Consider the following 23,135-nt stretch of genomic DNA (forward strand, 5'->3'; position numbering starts at 1 on the left):
ATTGCATGTTCCATGATAGAAAACTGATATATCTCGTGTTTGTATTTTTTTCTCGGTTATTCAAATATTGACTATTTCTTTAGATATTTAATGGAAAAATTCATGAGATGTATGAAAAGTGGGATAATTCGAGGAGTTTTAATGCGAGGAGAGTTAGCCTAGGATTAATAGTGTCTGTTTGTTAAAAATGGCCCCGAAGGATTAAATATATGATACTGACCTGTATGCTATTGGGTAAAAGGCAAACAGTCGAGGCGGAAATGTCCGGGTAAATACTGGCTGCAGTTGATGTCAATTTCGAGCACAACCCTTTTGACGCTGCGGATTTTCCATACTGCGCTATCTGGACGGCTATACTCGTTCCTGCCGGACATTTTAAAGTCACTGTTTCGTTGTCGCATCCTGCCCTCTGGTACGTCCGTAAGGTCCCAGAAAGAAGGGCTAAAAATAAACAACAGTTCTATTAAGCGGAGATATTAAAATAGGACAACTTTACACAGCGATAAATCGATCTAAATTATATCACGTCAAAAAGCTTTGATAGCTCAGTTTTCTCGCCATCTTGAAACTGTGCCAGAACTGCCCTCACTAAAATAAAAATATGACGCCCCGAGTTTAGTGGACCAAAAGCGATAACGGACATGAATAAAAGAAACACTGATGTTAAGCTCACAATAAATTAAGATGGTGTCTTGTACTTGCTAATGTAAGCTTGTCGGCAATTCAGTGGCTCTTACTTAATGGGAATGGACCAAGGCGAATCGTAATTAAGGATTTATTTACCCTTAAAACGGATAGCCGAGTGTCGAGCAATAAAAATTGCTTCAGATTAGACTTCAAATCTTTAAAGAACATAAAATAAAATTTCGAAATTCTGTACCTTTATTACACTCAAACTCATTGTTGTAATATTCAAATTTAAATTCATGTTTTAAGCTAACACGGCAAATTATTTTTGGTGTCAATTTTGTGACTTCAAAGAAACGATTCTTGCCTGAAAATCCAAATTTGTTAAAGATGAGCTGTAAGTTAGCAGAAGCAAAAGCGGTAGGAGCTTGGTCAATAGCCTGCGGTCGAAAACTTGGACACCTTACATTTCGGAAGTAAAGCAAATTAGGACACATGTATGTAGCGATATTTCTTTGTAAAATATAACGGAGAATTACGGCTGAAATTAAAGTAATTAATTATGAAACACCATATATATTAAGGTTTAACCTGATTTATCTATATCCAAAAGAGAATAGTGAACGTGAACAAGGTTTTCTCTTATTGTTAACATATGGCATGAAACTTTATAACTTGATATTTGAGGTTTTCTTGACGTGGAAAAGTTTGATTTAATTCGAATTTTGATGTGGAGTGTACAGGGCTCTGTCGGCGACTATTTCCATAATACGTTTATAAGTTCGCAACTTTTTTACTGCTTCGCATAAAATATTATACAGTGTATTGTCGGCGTTTAATCAGTAATTTTTAAATTCACGTACAGGGTGTTCGTATTTAGAGTTTTCTGATAGGAAAATACCATTTCCCGGTCAGATAGGGAAAAACTAACATATATTTCAAGAGCTTGACTTTTGAGGAAATTTTAATGGCGAAAACCATATTTTGATATCTTTACAGTCCACGGCGCTAGAGAGCGTTTTTCTAACTTCAATCATTTTCAAAATTCCTCACAATTTTTTTGTTTAGGATATAATTGAAATAAAACAAAAAACATTTTAAGGCGCTTTTTCCATGTGATTCCAAAGTCGTGCTTAGTTTCTTGCTACAGTGTATCGCTTCGCCAAAAGCCAACAAAACTTTTCTATTTTAAATGAAAATCACAATCGGCTATGACTTCAAAAAAGTGTCAATTTTAAACAATTTTCAGCTATGTAAGTGTGTCTATAGTTATTTTCAAAAATAAACGATATGTTTGGATCTTTAAAAAACTTCTCCAATTACATCTAGTTCCTTAATTTGTTATTTTCATTTAAATTGTAGTGTTGTGATCTACATTTTTTGAAGTTTCCATAATTTTTTTAATTATTTTTCAATTTGTTAAGCAGTCTTGTATCTGGTTGATGTCGTTCGGGATAGCTATGGAACTACAATTCACAGACTGCTTGTGAGTTTTATTTTGATAATATGAAACACTATTATGTCAATATTTCTCATAGTTATCTATTACTTTTTCTTAAAAAATCGGCACTAAATCGACACTAAACATTAAAAATTTATTATGTAAAAATTAAAATATAAAATAAATAATGTTGCTTGGACAGCTGATGCTAAAACCAGCTTGACTATAAGCACAAAAGGTTTAAAACTTCAGTTATTTTCGAAAATAACTATAGACATACTTACACAGTTGAAAATGGATATTTTGTTGAAGTCATAGCTGACAGTGATTTTCATTTAAAATAAAGAAATTATGTCGGTTTTTGACAAAACGGTACGCTGTAGCAAAAAATTAAGCACCTCACTGCAATAATATAAAAAAAGTGTGTTAAGAATGTTTTTGTTTTACTTCAATATTGTTCTAAACAAAACAGTTATGAGGAATTTTGAGAATGGTCAAAATTTTAAAAAAGCCCTCTAGCTCTGTGGACTGTAAAAATATCAAAATACGGTTTTCGCCATTAATATTTTCTTGTAAATCGAACTCTTGACATGTATGCCGGTTTTTCTCTATCTAAGAGAGAAATGGGATTTTTCTGTCAAAATACTCCAAATTCGAACGCCCTGTTCATTAATTTAAATCGTCAGATTTTTCCATGAGGCGTTCGGTGGTTCAGTTGTATACTAATTCCGGGACATCTTGTATATCTGCTTAATGTGTTGGGAGTTTACTTTTCTTTTTTTCGCCGCTGCTCCTTTCGCTGTTTAGGCCATTAACATCGGCAAATTATAATTATTAATAAAATTAATAAATTTATCGAAACTATAAATCTATTGCCGCAGAAAAATATTAAAAAATATCATCATCGCCCTCGTTGTTCTATTTTTTTTTTAAATTAAAATACCATTTCCTTACCCTTGGAAATACGTATATTTATGTAAACAACGTTTTGAATTCGCAGCATCTAAACGCGCATAATTCAGCATTATTTTAGCGAAAGAAAATTCTTGTGACACGGTGACACAAGCACGGATAACTCATTACTTCAGTTAAGTCGGATGATGTTTACCGCGGAAAACTTTTTGATGAGCTATCAGGCAATGTCGGAACAGTGGAATATAAAACAGCAAACACAAATTAAAACTTTCTTTGTCATAAAACTTTTTTCCCGATGGAACTGTAATTAATTTCCGAGAAAGGCTACATATCTTAGATGAACGCGAATTTATGGTTTTTGATAGTTTTTTTTATGATGGTTTTGCGCTTTAATGCGGAGTGTTCACTTTTCGTTTAAAACGATTTAACAATGCAAAATATTTTTATTGTTTCCAGTTGAACTTTGTACTGTATTGTCCAGACTATACAGGGTATTTCTTACTAGATGGTAAAAAATGAAATGGGTGGTTTGTGAGGTTATTTTAAGATAAAAATTTCATGTACCCTAAATTGCTTCCATGTTGATTAAAAGGGTGTTGAATTTTCATTTTATTTGTCGATTTTCATTAATTTTTCTGTTATTTGCAAATATAATTAACTTAAAAATGGTAAGTAGTAACAATCATTTTGGACTAACTAAAATAACAATTATTTAAAACACTTTACAGGGCGCAACCTTTCGCATGGTAGCTCTAAATATTTCACATCAGAACTTTTTTTATGACATTTTTAGATTCTATTTATTAACTTCATTCCATCTTTTATGTCTTTTATTATTTCTTCGGCTTTTTATGAGGAACAATGTTTCAAGAGATATTTACAAAAATGAAAACTACCAATTTGGATTGTAGTCAAAGCAACTGCTGAAAATATTTTCCTCCCACCAAGATACAAGATTCTACCCTTCTTCTCGTGGTCTGCCGACCTCTATAAAAATTTCAGGTGTTTTTCTAATTGTTTAACAAGCATTTACAATTTTTCAACAATTTATTACCTTGCCGCTTTATTATATTCTTCGGTCAATCGGTGCGAACATGGATAGATATTTCTGCAAATATCACTCAAATTATTGTTCCCAATAAAGTAACTGAAAAGGCAAAAGAGTTAATAAACGACATAAGGAATTAAGTAAAGTGACTGAATAAAATCGAAAAATGTCATAAAAAAAGTTGCGATGTAAAATGTTGAGAGCAACCGCGAAAAAAGTAATGCTCTGTATAGTATTTGAAATAATTGTTATTTCAGTTTGTTCGTAATGCCAAGAGGATTGTTACTACAAATTTTTAGTTAATTATCGACATAAATGACACAGAAATTAATGGGAAAAAAAATGAAAATTCGGAACCTTGTAAATCAAATGAAAGCCATTTAGGATATGCCTTTATATCAAGTTTTTATCTTAAAATAAGCACATGACTCATCCATTTCATTTTTTACCATCTATTAAGAAACATCCTGTATATGCACCGCTCAGGGGACTACTCAAACAAAATTAAGGGATTTGGATCGTGTAACTTCAGCTTCCCCGAAGATTGAATAAGAGGGACATTAACCGTTAAATCTAGAATAAATATTTTTTTCTCGTTTGCGGGACATTAAATTTTATCAGGTACTCGGTGCTTTATTATATCAGGAAGGAATTAATATTTTTCGTGGGGTAAGTGAGCCATTTAAAGTCTACGCTTTTGATAAAAATAAAATAAAAGAATGGAATTAACGAGGCATCAAATTTTTAACTGTCTTCGAATTGCAGAGATAATTTTAGGAACTGAGAGAAAAATGGTTTTGAAATAGCTTCTATTGAAAAATTGAGTAATTGATTACACAAAGTACCTACATGTGCTGAGATTACCATTAGGGCGAGGAATTATGGATAATGTTTACTTCATGAACATACATAATTTATCCACTTTCCGTATCATTATATGGAAATTTAATATTGAATAGTTGAAGATTTTCGAGGGTGAACGGCCATAATTTATCAAAATCAGATTGTGCCTAGTGATTTAGCGAGGCACTTATGGAAAAACTACCCCCTGTAAAGCCAATATATACTTTAATCAATTTTTCATTAAGTTAATGCTTTGGCAACCCTGATTAAAGAGTAGGTGTTAACAAGAGGGTAATAAATTTTTCTTTTAACCCAATTAATTTTCTGACTAAGAGGAATACTCAATCAGATGTTTCGCGGGAAAACTGTTTTTAAAAGGCATCTGAAATAATAAATTATGACGTAAAATCCATTAGAAACTCAAAGCTGGTTAACAAGAATAATAGCGAGACCAAAACTGCCTTTTACCAAAAATCGGATTCGGGGTGTTACGGATTTGTCCCCAAGGACTGCTTCTCAGATTGTACTCTAATATCGTAGTTGCAGTTCCTACATCGATTCATCACCGAAATAGCCGTCGTTATTTTAAAGACGTCCTTTGTCAGTGGGTAATCATTAAATAATGAAGCTCCACAGATTCATTTCAAGTGATATTTGTTATCAAATAAAAGATTGATCAAGACCAATAGTAGATCGCAGATACTTGTTAAAAATTTGTGATATAGGGGTAAAATAATTTAATACTATTCGAGGAGGAAAGGTCGATCTATTTGTAGACCCTGAAGAATTGTTTAATTTTAATTTGCTCCTAGTTTGACGAGATTTAATAAAATAAAAGAATTTCTTATTTTCGTTTCACCTTGGCGACCGTTTAGTTCTTCATGATTTTAGTAATTGAAAACTCTTGGTCACGTTTATTTTTAAACTCTATATTTTTCGAAAGTTTATTGGAACAATTTATGCCCTATTGTTCTTACGTTTATAGAGACAAAAAAAATCAGTTCCTTTTAACATTTCAGAAAGGTGGATACGAATTTTGCTTGTGAAAATTACGGAAAGTATATATATTTTTTCAGTTCTTTTAAAAAAGTTCGAGAGCCCTGAATAGGTTTGTACACCCTGTATCGGTAATCAGGTTTAAACTGCTGCTCATTTTTCTCTTGTTTGATTGGACCAACTTTTTTTTCGCGAGTGGATAAGAAATGTAAACTAAGATAATTACAATGATTTCGTCAGTTCTTCGGTTTGTAAAATTATCTGATATTTACTTCATTTTCTCAGTCACCTGAAATAACCCCACAATTTCTTTATTCTTTGCGGGGCCTAAATTAACCTTTCTTTTGCATCTCTGAGTTTCTTAAGGATCTTAAACTAATCTGATAATTTTTTCTCCAGTGTCTTAATAACCTGGATAAACCTAATATTTCCGCAATAACGGTCCCTAAGGACTACGTAAATTGAATTAATCTAAATTAATTTGATTGTTTCTTTAGATCCTCGGTGACCCGAGACAATCTAAACTTACCTCATGTTTTCATCGGTTCTTCAACAATCTCAACTGACCTAATTTTTTACTTATGTCGCAAGGAACCAGAACTGATTTTAATCTATACAATTTTTTTTGGCAACCCGAAATAACCGGAATTAACGTGATGTTTTTCCTAGATGTTTCTCAAGTAATATTACGACTTCTACAATTGTTAAAGAAGCTAAGTTGACCTGTTTTTCCCTCATCGCGTGGGGAATCAGAACTGAATCGGTATCAGTAATCGGACTGACTAACCTGATTTGACGTGATTTTTACACATTTGTTAAGGTTATTTTTCGCTCAATATTTTTTCCGACTTTATGGATTTTTCTCTAATTCGCAGTTACCTACACTGGGTTGATAATTGTATAATTTTAAAGATATATGAGCAATTAACAACAGTTATCCCTGGTTGCCCATATGTTACGTTTATTTACTATACATGTTTTTAAAACACAGATGTTCCTGCTTTCAGGTTAATCATAAGCTCTCTATGATCGTTCTCGCATCTCAAGCAACCTAAAGTAACGACACTGAAACTATAATAACGTTAAATCAATAAGCCGTACAAGTTTTCTAATAAACGTAGGAAACTTTTGAACTTTATAAGAAATACTTTTAAAGTAGTTAAGCTTAGGCATAACAGTTCCGGCTAAATTTGAGACTGTGCATCGAAAACTTTCCGGAAATGTCGCCCTAAGTTTCGACAAGTTTATGTGTAAAGCACGAAACAGATTCAGTTAGCCGTTTTTTCCTGTACAGTATGTGCTACCTTGTTGTTAATTATTATTGATCAATGGTTTATTGATGAAGGTGGTTAGGCAGCCCATGTTTAGAAATTAATTGTGTTTGTTTGGTGTTCCCCAAAATTATAAACAATAGTTGCTGTTATGCGGGAGATTTATCCATATTTATTTAAATGTCTATAAAAAGTCCATTGCAGTTATATTTGGTGTAAATTTGCTTATAAAACAGTGGCAATAATGTAATTAGTAAGTGATTAAAATTTACCGTTTAAAATGTCGTTGCCAGCAGTAAAATTTAATTGGGCCTGATTAAAAAAAGAGGAATTACATCGGCACTCAAATGTTCGATCAGTTGCACGTACGCTTTGAACTAATTAATTACAAATAGAGCTTTCAAGCATAAACCGTATTGTTCTGCTATTTAGAAAATGGAACAGCAAACCGCAAGAGACGGTTGACGTTACTTTATCTCCTTTGGATCATTAATCTTTCACGAATGGACAAAGAAGCGTTACACACTAGATATCACGTGACGCTCACATAAGTAAAAGTGCCACTTAGTCGAGTTAAATGGACCTAAATAAAGCGCTTAGATGGGACAAATTTCCGAGACCGAGCAATAATTAATTGCATTAAAGTTTAACGGCACAAGATTTCATAACGAATAACCGTTACCTATCTCAAAAGCAGATTTCCCAATTCGCAAACCCTCAAAAACAGGGTGGGTCAAATATCGGTTTTACACTTCAATAAAATACTCCCGCATTGGCTGAGGAATCTTGGCCAATTTCGATTTATATTACGCTTCTATGAGAATTTTAAATTTTTCTTCCCATACATGGCAGTCGAATGTGCGGCTGGGTTCAATTAGTTAGAAGTGCACTTTAAGAAGGCTCGTTAAAATCTAAAAGGAATTAAACCGTTTGAATGGAAAACTTCACACAGAAAGAGGGCCGAATATAAAATAAAAGGTCATCTAGCGAGATGTAGGTCCCTAAATTTATAACACTTACAGAGGCGATACAACGACGGCTTTGACCGTCCTATTCGAAATTGTGGCAAAACATAAAATCCCTAATCCTGTAAAACACACCATCGAAATGATATATTGCAATGTGAATCTACTAGGTTTGATGGATCTTTTATCGGATGATGTGGTAAAAAGTGGTAATAAATTTTCTTTCTTGAAAACAACCACACAGAATGTTATATTGACACTTAAGTGAAATGGCACTATAAAAGCTTTGATAAATTTAGTGAATGTTTTTTTTCATTTCTTTAATTATGTGACACTATGCAGTAACAAGTTCAATTTGTAGATAGGATGTACTTGAACTTCGAATAAACTGCTGGTACTGCAGAAATTTGATCTTCAAACACTTTATAAAAATCTCTTTTGGACTGGTAATGTGGGAAAATTACATTTGTGGTTATGACATCTAGTCCAAAAACTGTCATATTTGAGGATTTTCGTACAAGAATTCCGTCTTTCTTTAATTAACAAAAAGCTGAAAATTTTAAAGCAAAACAAGTGTCACAATAAAATTTTGTCCAAAAAAATGACTTTTGGCCAATGAATATTGTCCTTTCTTTGGTCACAGAAAAATTTGGAAAATATTATTTAGGTAATTTCCAACCGAGCGGAATGTTCAGTAATTCATTTACGAAGTAACCGCATTAGGACATAGTAGTTTATAACGAATTTAGCCGATCTTCTAGGAAAATCTATAACGTTTAAAGCAAAAATGTTTAGCTACATTTCGCTAAATAATTACCATGACTGTAAAAATCAACAAAAATTTTTGACGCTACATATGGCTGTTTACATTTCATAATGTGATTTGTGTGACAAAAATTCCCCATTTTTCAAATGGAGCTCAAGTTAATTATTTCCCATTTGAAAATAACTTTTTTCCTGTAAATCTATACCAATAGCTTTATAGTTATATTTGAAAATGGTAGAACTACATGAATTTGTTTATATTTTTTTGAACGAAAAATCGTTGTTTCAAAAAACTTAATTTCAGTTTTTTAATTGTAGTGAAATGTATAGGTGGTCGACATTAAATGATAAATAAAACGAGTGAATTCATGGATTGAAAAACATTTATATGATGTATTTCGACAATATAGTTTAAGGGAAGATTACGATGGAGAACAAAGAATTGGAAGGATTAGATTGACCTCAAATAGCCCCTTCTTAAGAAAAATTCCTCTTACGTATTTCCAACTGATGAGTTCTGGGGAACGAACCTTCTGCGAGAGGAAATGGGATCTTCGCTTTTCGTTTGCTCTCGCTACTTTCAGAGTGGATTTGTTGAACGATCAGTCGTTGGGATACCTGTCGTTATTGGATGGCTTTAGAGGAGTAAACTTCAAGAAAGATTCTTCTAAAAACTGGACGATTCTTTATTTAGTAGCACCACGTCTGAAGGCGGTTTGTACTGAGGAGAGATTGACTTCCACCTGAGCCACGAAGTCAAGCACTTTAATGGTCGAAAATGTAGCTTTTTCTCTAGAGAAAAGATCCTCAGTCAAGGAGCTATTCCCCAATTCGTTACTGTTAGTGGAATCCTGTACGCAATACCACACATTTTAAGGCTACGGGAGGGCTGAAATTTCCTATCTTTTTACAAATTTCCCTTTTGTGGATACGAATGAGGTAACCCCCTCCCATTCGTTTCAGTACAAAGGTTCCCCTACGGTATCCTCCAGCGCTCCTCGACAGCGGGGAGGGGCCTCTCCATACCGCACATGAAAAAAGATGGGGCTTCAACATTTTGCACTCCACTTTTGAGTGATTAAACGTATGTTTCTCTATTCTTGCTCATGAAATACAGTAGGCTAAAGGTACGTAACTACCAAAGCAACATATGGAAACTTTTATGTTTTTATTCCATGTTTTTTCAAATGGTTCTGCAGGTTCCAACATGTTTTTCTTGTTATTGCAATGAAAAGCAAATGTTTCGCTCCATTGCGTGTCTTCATTCGAGGTGATAAACGTGAAAGTATAAGCTGAGAGTTAAAGCAGGAAATAAAAGTCGTGACTTATTGTTCCGCGGTGTAGATGTTAACTTACCCCGTTACTATTCTGCCTGTACTTTTTCCTAAATTCACTATGCTCAAGTGTCTTTGGTTGATACAGTGTGTTACCGCACATATGTTAAGGACATACAAAACTGAAATATGGACAGTTTCAGTCATTTTGGTGGACACAAAGTGACTTTGTACTCTCCCAGGGTCTTAAATTTTTAACGAAACAGCAACATACGGGAACAAAAAAAATCTTATTGTTCCTTTGGTATCTTAACGAATACATAGTCGACTCTTTTCGAGACAAAAGAGAAACATGAAGATGGTGGCCAGTCTGCTTACTGCAAGGGTACACATCCGAACATGTTTTGTCGGATTGTTCAGCTTTTAAGCGTCCCAGAATGGAGTAGTTCATCAATTCGATGGAACTGCTATAATTCCACTTAGACGGGACGTGACAGGCCTATACCTGAGGCCCATATGTGGTGAAGGCCCTTTTTGTTGCGTTAAACTCATTTTTATTTTTTTACTTGACTGTGTTGCGTCACACGAGAAAATGAAGATAATATTTTTCTTCTAAATTGAAGGAAATGTTCGGAAATTATTTTTATTTTGAGAAAAAATATTAGTAACACTACTTCTTTGTTAAAAATTATTCAGTAACATGCTGGCAGGTAGTTCCTCACTGTTAATGTATGCAAATTTCACAATTTCACCTTCGGCAACGAAAAACTTAATTAGAAACGAGTGATTCTGGAGATTATACTTTAGGATTTAATTCCTCCTTAAGGGGATACTTTCAGAAAAAAATTATAATGAGGTTTAATTCATATCTTGATTTACTTTATACGTCCAAAAGTTTACCTTATTGTCTTTCAGAAACGCTTTGCATATTCATTTTTATCATTTTACCTTTTATTAATTTAGAATATCTACAGAGCTGATTGCAACTACATAAACATACAAACTAGATATGGTATAACATATTCGAAAAGAAATGGTTTATAAAAACCGTCCAGTATTTACCAACTGAGCCGACGATTGGCGTCGCTGGAATTGTTTCGGGCCAACTGAAAAGTGATAGCAATGAGACCGTCCCTTAATAAATCCGACTTCTTGGGGTGAATATATTAGACGAAAGTGAAATGTGCCAGTTAGAATCTTCAAAATGGGCTTGATATAGTTTAAGGGGAAAAGTTAAGAGGAATTCCAAGCCTATTAAATGAATGATACCATCAAATAAGTCAATCGAGGCCCTTTTACGATTATCTTGTTTTATTGTTCCAATGAAATAGCAATAACTTTTTTATTGGACTCATACACTTCTTACAATATAAATTAATTTTAAATATATTTCTCGTGGAAATTGAAATATTCCTCCGATGGAGCAAAGTGTCAATATTGAACGCATCCCCTATGAAGGCTGCTTCCCTTGTATAAACCCCCACAGGAAAATCATGTTATGGAAATATCGAAATAAGAAATACGTTTTCGAGAGAATGTTTGCTTTATTGATCAAATCAAAATGTGGACTCGTGTAACATCAAAGCACTTAATTCTTAGCATAACTCAGGCATACACGATACACCAAGCTATTAGTATGTAAGCCTTGTTGTCCATAAATAGCATTTCCCAAATGAGTTTCCTATCTTAAGGCTTAAAATCACTTGCAAAGAACTGTTCAGTTGCATCATTCATCTTTTTGTCCCGGCGTCATCTGCATTTTGAATGCGTTTTGTCGTTGTTCAACTTAATAATCATTTCGCAAGTGCTTTTACGTATTAACAATCACGTAACTTGTTGAGTTAATCGGTTAAAAGGAACAAGGCAAACACAAACCAAAATACGGAAAGCGTTTATGTAAGTCGAAAAAAATATGAGGGTAACATTATGACAGATTAGCGTTACTTTTTATGTATTCTTTTGAGCAAATCTTCTTAACACTCTCATTTACTTTCGCTTCCAAGGGGGATATTCAGTCTCTTTATGTATATATATATATTTCATTTTGCCGGCTGTGACTCAATTACATTAAGATTAAAAGGATCCTGCAGAGTTACGAACAATATTTACAGGGTGTTCGTTTAGCCGACCCTCAGACTCCTGTGAGTTTATCTGTGATCTTAGGATAAATCAATGGCGGAAATGTGTATGAGGCTGATGAATGGCAAATTTTGAAATTGGTGATCACCCTACAGGGTGTCCTAAAAAGGTCATAATGTGTATTTTACCGTGAGATGTAGTGACTCGAAGCTACGACGTTTTAAAAGAAATGTCAAACATTTACATTGCCTAAAAAAAAATTATATCGCAATTAGCGTACGTTAAGTGTTGATCTTTTTAGGGTGGATTCTCATGTAAGACCGCTTTAACAGACACGAATGCCCTTTTGTTGAAAATACGCACAGGGTGTTCACAATCCTAATTTTAATGATCACTCTTAATTATCATTTACATCTTCAGAATAGCTTTTCTTTCGCAATCACAAGTAAACTCATAACAGTCCGAGGAGCTGTTAAACGAACACCCTATGTTAGATTAATCCCACGCTGCATCGCTGAAAAATTTTCGTTTCAATGGAAGTGTAGCTAACTACGTGAACAAACCAAGTGAAGTTTAATAATTAGAGTTACATAGTTTAAAGGGAGATTGTAATAATTGCCTTAGGTGGAGCAGATGCATTTTCATACCTAAAAGCCAATTTTAAACGTCGATATGAATCCACGCAGGTTTAATGGCGTTTTAATGCTGTTACGAGGCAATTAGATGGCAGTTGGTGTCTATGGTGACAGTACGTAAATGTGTTACTAAATGATGATAGAAAGTCAGTCCTGAACAAAAGTACCTCTTTCTATTGTTCAACAACCAGGCAAAAGCCGGCTATTTATATTACATGGAAACATGAATATTGTCTATAGATCCACATCAGAACTGCCTAAATGTTTAAATCGGAACAAAGCCAGCCGTTCTAAAGGCCCCACATATGTATGTATAAGATAGTGTGTATATTAGGCCACAATAGAAGCAAATAATGTACATGTTCTCCTGTTCATCTGCACAGTTTGTAAACCGCATGTTGTACACGGGTCACATGCTATTATAGCAGTGTCATATGCTCCAAAGTTAGGGTAGCATTAAATTATGTTAGATACCGTCTGTTTGTTGATAAACTTATTTTGATATGGCTCGAAATATTCCCGATGCAAATTTAGCAGGTTGTTACGTTCGGATTCAAATGGCTTCAAAGCAAAGTCGTGAAAGAATAAGCAGATAAAAATAACAACATTCAGAGCGGAATACACCTGATTCAGCGTATAAAAGACAGCCATAAATTATTCATATTCGCCTGGTTGCGTGACACCGGGTTGTTCATTACACGTTCAAGTTCCCGAAATAATGAGGTGACAAACACGCTCTGCACTGGTGAATGAAAGAGAAATTTCAGGATTGTACTGAAAAGATATTATTTTTCCATGAGAAAATTACACGTAATCATATAATAAAAGAATTGTCCAGATTGAGTAGAGCACAGGCAAAGCAGAGAATAAATCCGACAGAAAATGTTCATACATGAAAATAAAATTAAAAGATGAATTAAAGTAAAATTTAAATAAGAGGCGTCGGTTTAATTGAATTTCCAAAGGAAATCAATTAGAAAATTTCCTAAACTTCCGATTCGAAACTGTGAGAAAAAACGTTCCCCTATTTACATTTATAAATGATTTCAAGGGGGAAGAAAACATCCAATATTAAATTTTCATTCAACCGTTTTATATTCAAATTTATTTAATTGTTATTTATTTCATTAGTGAATTCAATCGATAAATGTTTTAACTTTCTCGAAGACTACCGCTTTGTGGAACCAGAGAATGGATATTGTATAGTGTGATTCAGCGAAGCGATTCATTCTTCTTAACAGGGACTGAGAAAAACATTCATACGAAACCGTCCGTTCAGTAGTGATGAGCAAAAAATATCTAGTTTAAGCTCAAAACTATACAGGTCTTGGTTTTGGTGTGCGTAATAGCAAGACTCTTGCTAGTCTTTTCATTGCCACCACTAAAAAAAAACCACCCACGAGGATATTAAAGACGCTCGGTGGATGATTTCGTATCAGAAAGAATTACCCACAGAATAGCGCTAGATTGATCATGTGTTATCTTCTAGGGATCAAAAACGACCAGTTTTTATTTGAAACCGAATGGGAACATAAAAGTGTAGCTCATTTTTACCAATAAATGACACTACAAATTTCACCTAATTTTAGTAATTAAGCAAAAATACGAATAGGAATACAGAGACGTATTTTATGGTAAGTGATTATGCCAGCATGACCATCGAGACGCAAAAAGCTGTCGCATTTACAGATGCCGAAGCGTTTTAGACCAATTCCACGTTTCAAGTTAGAATTGAGAAACAAAGCAGACAAATAAACCTACAGCAGAACATATAAAATTTAACTTGCGTTTGTGCCCATATAGTTACCTTAAACAATTCAAATCAACCTTTTTATAGAACAACATACAACTTTCCTTTACCAGTACCACAAAAGAAATCCTTTTTTTGGGATTTTTCTTTACCAAGTTGTCAACTTTAGTTTTAGGACGTGCCTTCCATGGTTCCCTGGTTCCGTTGAAAATGAACCGCTACACAATCTAAATTTGTAGGCGTATCAATTCACCATTACTTTTGATACAGCATGGCTGTAGGTAGTTTTTTAATTAGTACCTACGTACATTCAAAAATAAATTCGGCCTAACTGCACTTGTTCCATAATAATTATTGGAAGTTCAAAAGTAATTTGATATTTTTCTACAAATTAATAATGAAAGTTTCGACAAAAAATGCGACTCTTATTTATAAAAATGTCGAATTACTCTAAAATGATCCAGAATTTGAAGATAAAGGAAGAAATCAAAAAGTTACTTGATGGTATATTGGCCATAAAAATTTGTCAAAAATTTCAGTTAAAGTTAACCGAGTTTAAACAAATTTTGCCCATCCCAGAGAAGTGTACGGTGAAATTGTGCGGTACTATTTATGTAGACCTCTTCAAAATTCAGTGTATCTTATTCGATCAAAATGCTGCAAAGCGTTTAAAAAATATACAGTTATTAAAATATATAGAAGAATAAAGATCTGAAAAAAATGTTTTGAAAAGTTCGCCGCGAAAATGAAGGATTTTCGCATATATGAATGTATGTAAATTGCGTTAGCTCGCTCTTTTTCCGCTGCGCTAATTTTTCCGAGATATTTTGTATAAAGAAGCCGTAATTGCCATCAGTAGATTGCGGATAATCAGAGTGATTGTCGTTTTAACACTTGATTGGCATAGTTGAATTTAACATCAATATTTATTCATAAAGAAAAATAGGTTTTAGTTAAATTGATAATAAAAAAATGTGCCGCTCATACATTATTTATAAACTCTAAATACCCATAAATAGTGCTCAAAACCAATGCAGTCTTTCACATTCATTTAAATTAATCGGATAAATTTGGATCGGTAATTTTTGTTTTTAAATTAACATCCTGCAATTTCTACAGTACTGTCATGACCATCAGCAACAGAGACAACAAAAACATCCTAAGCAGTTATCTAGCTATTTTAATCCCTCGCCCTCCAATGTCAATTAAATCTAAATAATCACAGTGTCGACAAAAAAGCGTTGCAAAAGCTGGGCAACATGTTCATTCCGTGCAAAAATTTACTCACGTTTTAGAGTGGATTTTTGCCACGCACGAATTCATGGAAAAATTCCAATTCCCAATAAAAACCGGCGAATTAAATTAACATGGCTGTTATCTATGTTCTCGCCATGCTGTCCGTGTGAAAAGTAAATGGATTTGCAAATTTTTTTTTTCAAATAGATTATCTAATTTACTATTTCGAGTTAAAAACGTCTTCTAAAGTATGGCAAACACGAAAGCTTTCTAAGAATTTCTATATTTGACTTCATGCATTTTATATAGTGCTACCTCAACGAGGACGCCACATCCGGAGATTTTTGAGAGATAATAAAATATATCCACATGACAGCGTTGAATATAAATGTCTTTTATTCATGAAATTTTTATAATATTTAGGAATCGTCACAAGCAGAAAAATGTAGCATGTACTTTGTTGAAATAAGCGCGAAAAAATGCGATGCGTAATAAAAACATTAAAATTTGCCTTTATTGACCAAATGCATCTCCGAGCTGCATTAAATTCGCGAAGCAAAAACTTTTGCCATTATACATTCGAAGTTTTAAGAGATGTCATTAAAACAAACTAGTGGAAGGACTTGGAATGCTGTAAACGTTTTTAGGCAAATGTAGATCGTCGGTCGATTATTTGTGTTCAAAAATGTTTACGCGAATTGGAAAGTTTCGAGAACTTTTATGGAAACAATCCAAAACTCACTAGGGGAAATTAATAGCCTCGCTCTAACCTATTTCTCTACATTTGAAATTAGAGAAAGGCATATTTAAAAACAAACATGACAGTTACAGTTGTTTAGGGGTTTATCGCCACTAAGCATGGAAGCGCGTTTCCTAAATGTAAGAATAAATGTTGCGGAAATGCAAAGATCCAACATACCAAACTGAGGAAGGACAGTTTGGTAATCTGCATATGGGATTAGTTGTTAGGTTGTTTAGCAGCTCCTAAATTACTAAAATTTAATTAGTCTTGGTCATGGGAACGTTTCAAATAAGGCAAAATTTCTAGTTATTTCGCTAAGAGGTGCGAGGATAGTCCCAGAAATACCTCATCTAACACTTAAAGAAAAAAAATGTTTTAAAACATTACATTTATTCTCAAGTTAGTCTCCTTTGAAATTGACACAGGTTTCCCTGCAATGGTCTATACCCCGATTTTAAGAAGCGTCGAATGTTTCAAAATAGGCACCGATCTCGGACTCCACCTCTTCATTATCGGCAAATTTCACTCCACCAAGCTCTATTTTGAAATTCGAATATGGAAAATAATCTGAGGGGGCTAAATCTGGAAAGCAGGGTGGACGAGGAAAAAGTTCGAAACCAATTTGATTCATTTTCGCAGTCGCGATGACAGAAGTGTGGAATACCGTGTTGTTTTGATGAAACGACTGTCTATTTCGCCAAATGTGGTCGCTTTTTCCTAATTTTCCGCTCAAGCGCTGTAATAAATTTATACAGGGTGAGTCGGGAGGATCGTGCCAAACTTCAGGAGCGTGTTGTACATGATAAATAAATGTAAAAAAACTCAAATGTTGTTATCCGATTTTCGTTTGTTTACAAGTTATAGCGTAAATAAAATTTTTGAACTAGGATTCTATTTACCATAAACGTACCTTTCCTGGACGTTGGATTGGTCGTGGTGGCCCTATTAGTTGGCCTCCAAGGTCTCCAGACCTCACACCACTAGACTATTGTTTGTGGGGTTGGTTTAAAACTGAAGTGTACAGAATAAAAGTGGACACTCAAGATGCACTAATTCAACGCATTAGAAATTCTGCAGCTGCTATTACAGAAAGACACGAAACAATCAGGAGCGCAACGAATGCTCTTCATAGACGAAGCCGAAAATGTTTAGAAGTTAATGGCAATATTTTTGAACATTTACTATGATATCCAAACGTTAATTTATGGAATTTCTTATGAAATTTATAATTTTTTTAAATTTTATGTTTTAATTATATTTACGCCATAACTTGTAAACTAACGAAAATCGGATAACAACATTTGAGTTTTTTTACATAAATTTTTCATGTACAACACGCTCCTGAAGTTTGGCACGATCCTCCCGACTCACCCTGTATATTTTTTTCTGTTTATTGTTTTTCCTTTAGAGAAACAATTAATAAAAATTATGCCACGTGCATCCCAAGAACTGACACAATCACCTTTCGTGCAGATGAAACGTCTTTCGCCTTCTTTGGAGCCGATTCTCCCCTTTGAGTCCATTGTTTTCACTGCTCTTTCGCCTCAGGTGTGAAATGATGGCCCAATGTTTCATCCATAGTTATGAATCGAAGCAAAAACTCGGCTTTATTGCTACGAAACTTTACCAAACACTCTCTTGAAACACCCTCACGGCGCTGTTTTCATTCAATTGTGAGTAATCGCGGCACCCACCATCTTGCGCACAACTTTTTCATATTCAATTGTTCGGTCCAAATGCAATGTACAATGCTTTTTAAAATCCCTATCTTCCAGTACAGTTTTTTGGATTTTCACCACAATATCTGGAGTGTTCAGATCTGGAGTGTTATTTGGTCGACACCGTGGAGTTCATCGTGGCGTTTAAACTCTGTCACCTAACATTTTAAAGTTGTTAACGTAGGACCAGATTTTCCCACAATAGAATCTAACTACGCGTCGTTGTTGGATGAAGTAAAATCATTCAAACAAAAGTTTCGAATCGCGCGTCGATGACGGAATTTTTCCATATTTATAAAATCTATAAAAGCATTCGCTAAAAACGGCTTAAAAACAATAAAAAATCAACGTAGCACCCTGAAAGCTTTTTCAGGTTAGGTCTTTGTAGTATGGGCAAATTTTTAACAGAAAATCGCCATCTAGATGTCAGGTCAGGTATTACTCGGACTGACCTCTTAAATGCAAAATTGCAGAGCGGAAGATACTCTTTGTTAGAAGAAATGATACAAAAATAGCAACTCGGAGAAAAATCAATTAGACGATGATCGGATAAAATTAATAAGTCTGATCTTCTTAAAATATAGGTCCGAGATACTATCGTCTCAGCTATCGATCTGTTTTTCATTGCGAGGGTGAATTCTCATCTTCGTTGTTTCTGGTTTATTAAAGACGTCGAAGTAGAACAGTATCATTTAATAAGGCACAGATTTGTTTTCTCTATATGTTATATTTGAACAGTTTTTGCAGTGACTAGGAGAAACACAATGACGATAAACCCGGAACTGCTTAATGCAGAAAAGATGAGCTCCCGGGATTATAGAGATATTAATTCTGGATGCCAGGAACAGGGCAAACTTTTTTTGTGAGTGGATGGCCAGATTATATTCAAATAAAATAATGCTGGGTATTCATATGCACTAAAATACCTTCGTGGCGAAAGAGAAATGATTAATTTTGAATGATAAATTCTCTATTAACCAGCTTTAAGTGAATTAAAGCAACCGATTTTTAACAAAACTTGCCGCAGCAATCATTGAGGCTTAGGCTACATTTAATATGATGGATGCCTGAATTAAAGGAGGATTAAGGATGTTTTTGTTGCCGGAATAAGATATCAATCATACGTGGCAATAAAGCACCTGCTAGATACGGATCGATAATCACTGGCAGCAATTTTGCATTGCCTGGATAAGAAAATCTTACAATTAGAGATACTTGACACTGTATTATCCGTCTCTCGGGCACGTCTATCAATCCCGTCAAGTTTCCTACGGTCAAACAATTTTACACATGTATCACGTAATAGAGTCCGGCAATACTCGGATTCGATGTTGAATATTAATAAAGGAATTCGTATATTTCGACACCCCAACAACATGTTCAAATAGCGGTTTAATTATTTAGTTATTTATATACCATGCCATCACGGCCTTGTGAATTATTCGAAACTCGTTCCAGAGCAGCTGTAAGTTTTTGGCGTAGGTAAATGACTCCCGAGACACTTTGTCCCCGGACAGCATACTGGCAAGGATGATCACTTTTAGGCATTTGGTGTATGCATATGATGTATGGACAATATTCCATTCCGGTTTTTGTGCTCCATGAACATTGCAGCAGTTAGATAAAATATTTGATAACAGAGGGTGATCATTCCAATAAAGTTCAAGCAGGAGCGGAAATATCCGAGGCACGTCCTTGACAAATTAATATTATCACTTGTTCGGTAGATGTTTGATGGTAAATGATAAATGGCTTAATCAACGCCCTTTTGACCGATTTTTATACAATTTTTACGCTAAGTAAATGTTTTTTTGTAGCTTGCAGAATGTTTCAGAATGATAAAAATTTCAGTCTAAACATTTCGAAAAAAACCGTGGAAATTAAATTGGAATTTGAAAGTTAAAATTTCTGAAATAAACGGCCACCGAATTAGATTTTTCTGGCTGATTAATCCTTCGATTTTAAATGATCGTGCCTACGTGAACTGAAGTAGGTTTCCTAGTGAACACTGGAATAATAGTAGGAACTGAATAAGCGCCTTTAATTCGAAATTCTTCAACACTGCGAAAGTTTAAATCGCTTCGGATATAAAAGGCATGGAGGGTCTTAGTACTTCATTGATTTGGTTTAGGCTTAACGGGTATTTTCATATTAACACTGATGTAGTTGTTGCAGTGAGGCAACCTAACCAAAACGAAACGAGGCTTTAAAAAGATAATTTAGCTCCATGCCTGTCAGAAGTAAAAAGCTGTAATGGCAGAAGTTGTAGATATGTCGCATAGGGGTGTCATACGTTTTATAGTGGCGCATCGTAAAAGCTCAGACTTGAAAGCGGGACCACCGATATAACATTCAAAGCGACAAAAGGGAATAAAGTACAAAATTACGGCTAAATTTTTCGGAAATATCTTGGTTTCATCCAAAACGTGACTAGTATTTTCATATAGCCAACTGTCTAGTTTAAAATGGTAAAAAGTGTGTTTATTTTTCTCCATTGACCTGTGAAATCTACAATTTTATAGGGTCGTTTCAAATTCTATGGTGCATCGAGAGGATGAAAGAAAGTAGATAGGATTTTACCCGTGACCTGATTACATAACACAGGGCGGCTTTTAGTATCGTTGGAATTTCTAAGAGTGAAAAGTCTAATGGCCGAAAATCAATGACTACGAACAATAGCGATGCGAAATAGAGCCCAACCGATATTGATGCCAACCATTCATAGAACGTTTAGGTTTCTGTTGCAAATGAGAATTTCTTTTTCTGAAGAGCATTATTTATATCAAAGAGAAAGAAGCAGCCCACCGGAAAAATAATTATTATTTTCATCTACCGGAAAGGAACACGGGATAAAGAAACCAGTGGCGATCCTGTCAAGCGTTACGATATTAACCGTAATATGTTTATCTATATGCTTGCGATGATATCTATATTTGACCAATTCTCAAAGGGCACAGTTTAGCTTCTCCTCGCAATCCCTCGAAAATGTAATTATGGTAAAAATAAATATTTTCGTATTTTGTATGCGGAAGGTCCCAATTGGCGATTTTGGGCTTTTGGCGATCATTTATATTTTTTCCAATAATTGGTAGCTGATTTAATATAATATTTATATCACATACGCAGCAATTTAAAACCGTATTTACGGCAGGAAATCAACTCTATAAATTTTTTCAATTGAGAGTTTTTTTTTCAGTTAGAGTTCTACATATTAGATAAATCAGGGCTGTTTGTGATGGGCTCTGACGCAACCGTTATTTGCCATCTCAAGATGCTAATTTAAAGTAATTGGTGAACTTTTGATGATGATCTGATCTGGCTTCAAATTTTCAATACATAGTTCAGAACCATAACTGTAACAATGAATAACACTTACGCAGGGTGTTCCGAACTGCTTACCTCAACTAACTTGAACTAAAGTTTGCGACACACTACCGATACGTACCGAGTTGCTCGAAACTGCAAGCCATAGATTATCAACGTTTTCCAATTTATCAGAACATGACAAATGGAAAATTTAAAATATCATAAATGATTCTCATCCTTCCGTCGAAGATTTGAAACAGCCCGGAATTTCATTAAATTCTGTACAATTTTCTAGATCAATTTTAGCTCAAGCTCTCATAAAGGTCATACACTAACTTTCTATCTTCGTCGTTTACAGGCAATGATAACGAACAAATTATTTTGCCCAGACTGCGATGTTCATGAGATTCAGGTTGGTAAATAGGAATCGGTACACGTTATTATTTAAAACGTAATTAAAACTTATATAAAACTCAGCACAAACAACGTTTTAATTAAATTCCTGTTGAACATAAAATTATTTTTGTTTATCTGTGCATTATTTGGGAGCTGAGAAAGTTGGTCGTTACTTTCGGAGCGAGTTTGGATAAAAATTTATCCGAAACTATAACGGAAAATTACATCAAACGATTTAGGAATATAGCTTTTATCTATTCTTAGCCGATAGTCTTTCAATTTATAGAACGTAATAATTTCGCCCAACTTGGAGGCGTGCGCTAGATAAAAATGAGGGAGATAACGTTCATTATAGCTCCTTTAAAATGGAAATTCAGTTCACTTGTCTCAGAACTTTGAAGATATATTTAAACCCTTGGTTGAAGTCTCCTTTAGATGTATCAGTCGCGTTTTTCCCTCATCTCCTCCCGTGTAAATAAAAAATCACTGGGGACGCATACATCTCGACATTCTGAGGAATCAAAAAAGTTCCCCGAAGCGCTGTTAGTTTTCTAAGCTTAATCGATGCTTTTAAAATATTCAGAAATGGAACAAAAAAGTCGAAAGAATTTAAAACAAAAGTTACAGAAGTGCTGTTGATAGCAAAATAGGGCTTAGGGAAGCTTTCAGCGATTTATTTAGCCAGAACGACGACGAATTTTAAACAAGCTTCAACTGAAGTCCAGAAAGGCCGGTTTTTACACAAATCACAACATGGTTGCACATTATCTTTTCCGGAAAAGCATTATAAACTCGGCGACACCCTCAGAGGCATGTCTTCGCAATTTTCTTATGAGTTCGAGTCCCGCCACTATCGATTCGTAAACATCTTCATAGTCCGCCTAAGCGAAATTATGTGAATAAAGATTTGCCCAAACATTATTTGTTCTTTCCTATGTGTTTATTCTTTAATAGCGGATTTTTTTAACTTGGACAAATACAAATGTATCCTTGCTGTTCAGCGGCTTTATATGAAGCGTTGTGTCTCATATAACTTAACAACATCCCAAAAATTAAGAGAAAGTAACTTTTAAGATTGTTCCCGAGTTCAACTTAGTCGAAACATGTAGAAGTAAAGTCATTTGAACT

The 23,135-nt window shown here is 34.4% G+C and overlaps 1 protein-coding gene across 4 annotated transcripts in view; it reads right to left on the bottom strand.

The window, feature by feature from the left end:
* LOC136350674 (protein eva-1) overlaps nt 1-23,135 on the bottom strand; it is a 129,462-nt gene that overhangs the window by 45,700 nt on the left and 60,627 nt on the right. For all 4 annotated transcript variants that reach the window (XM_066302639.1, XM_066302638.1, XM_066302637.1 and 1 more), the window contains one exon: nt 221-441. In XM_066302639.1, coding sequence (XP_066158736.1) covers nt 221-441 — 221 coding nt within the window. The remainder of the gene's footprint in view (nt 1-220; nt 442-23,135) is intronic.

The sequence above is a fragment of the Euwallacea fornicatus genome, chromosome 3, assembly GCF_040115645.1.
Source record: "Euwallacea fornicatus isolate EFF26 chromosome 3, ASM4011564v1, whole genome shotgun sequence".
Taxonomy (NCBI): Eukaryota; Metazoa; Arthropoda; class Insecta; order Coleoptera; family Curculionidae; genus Euwallacea; species Euwallacea fornicatus.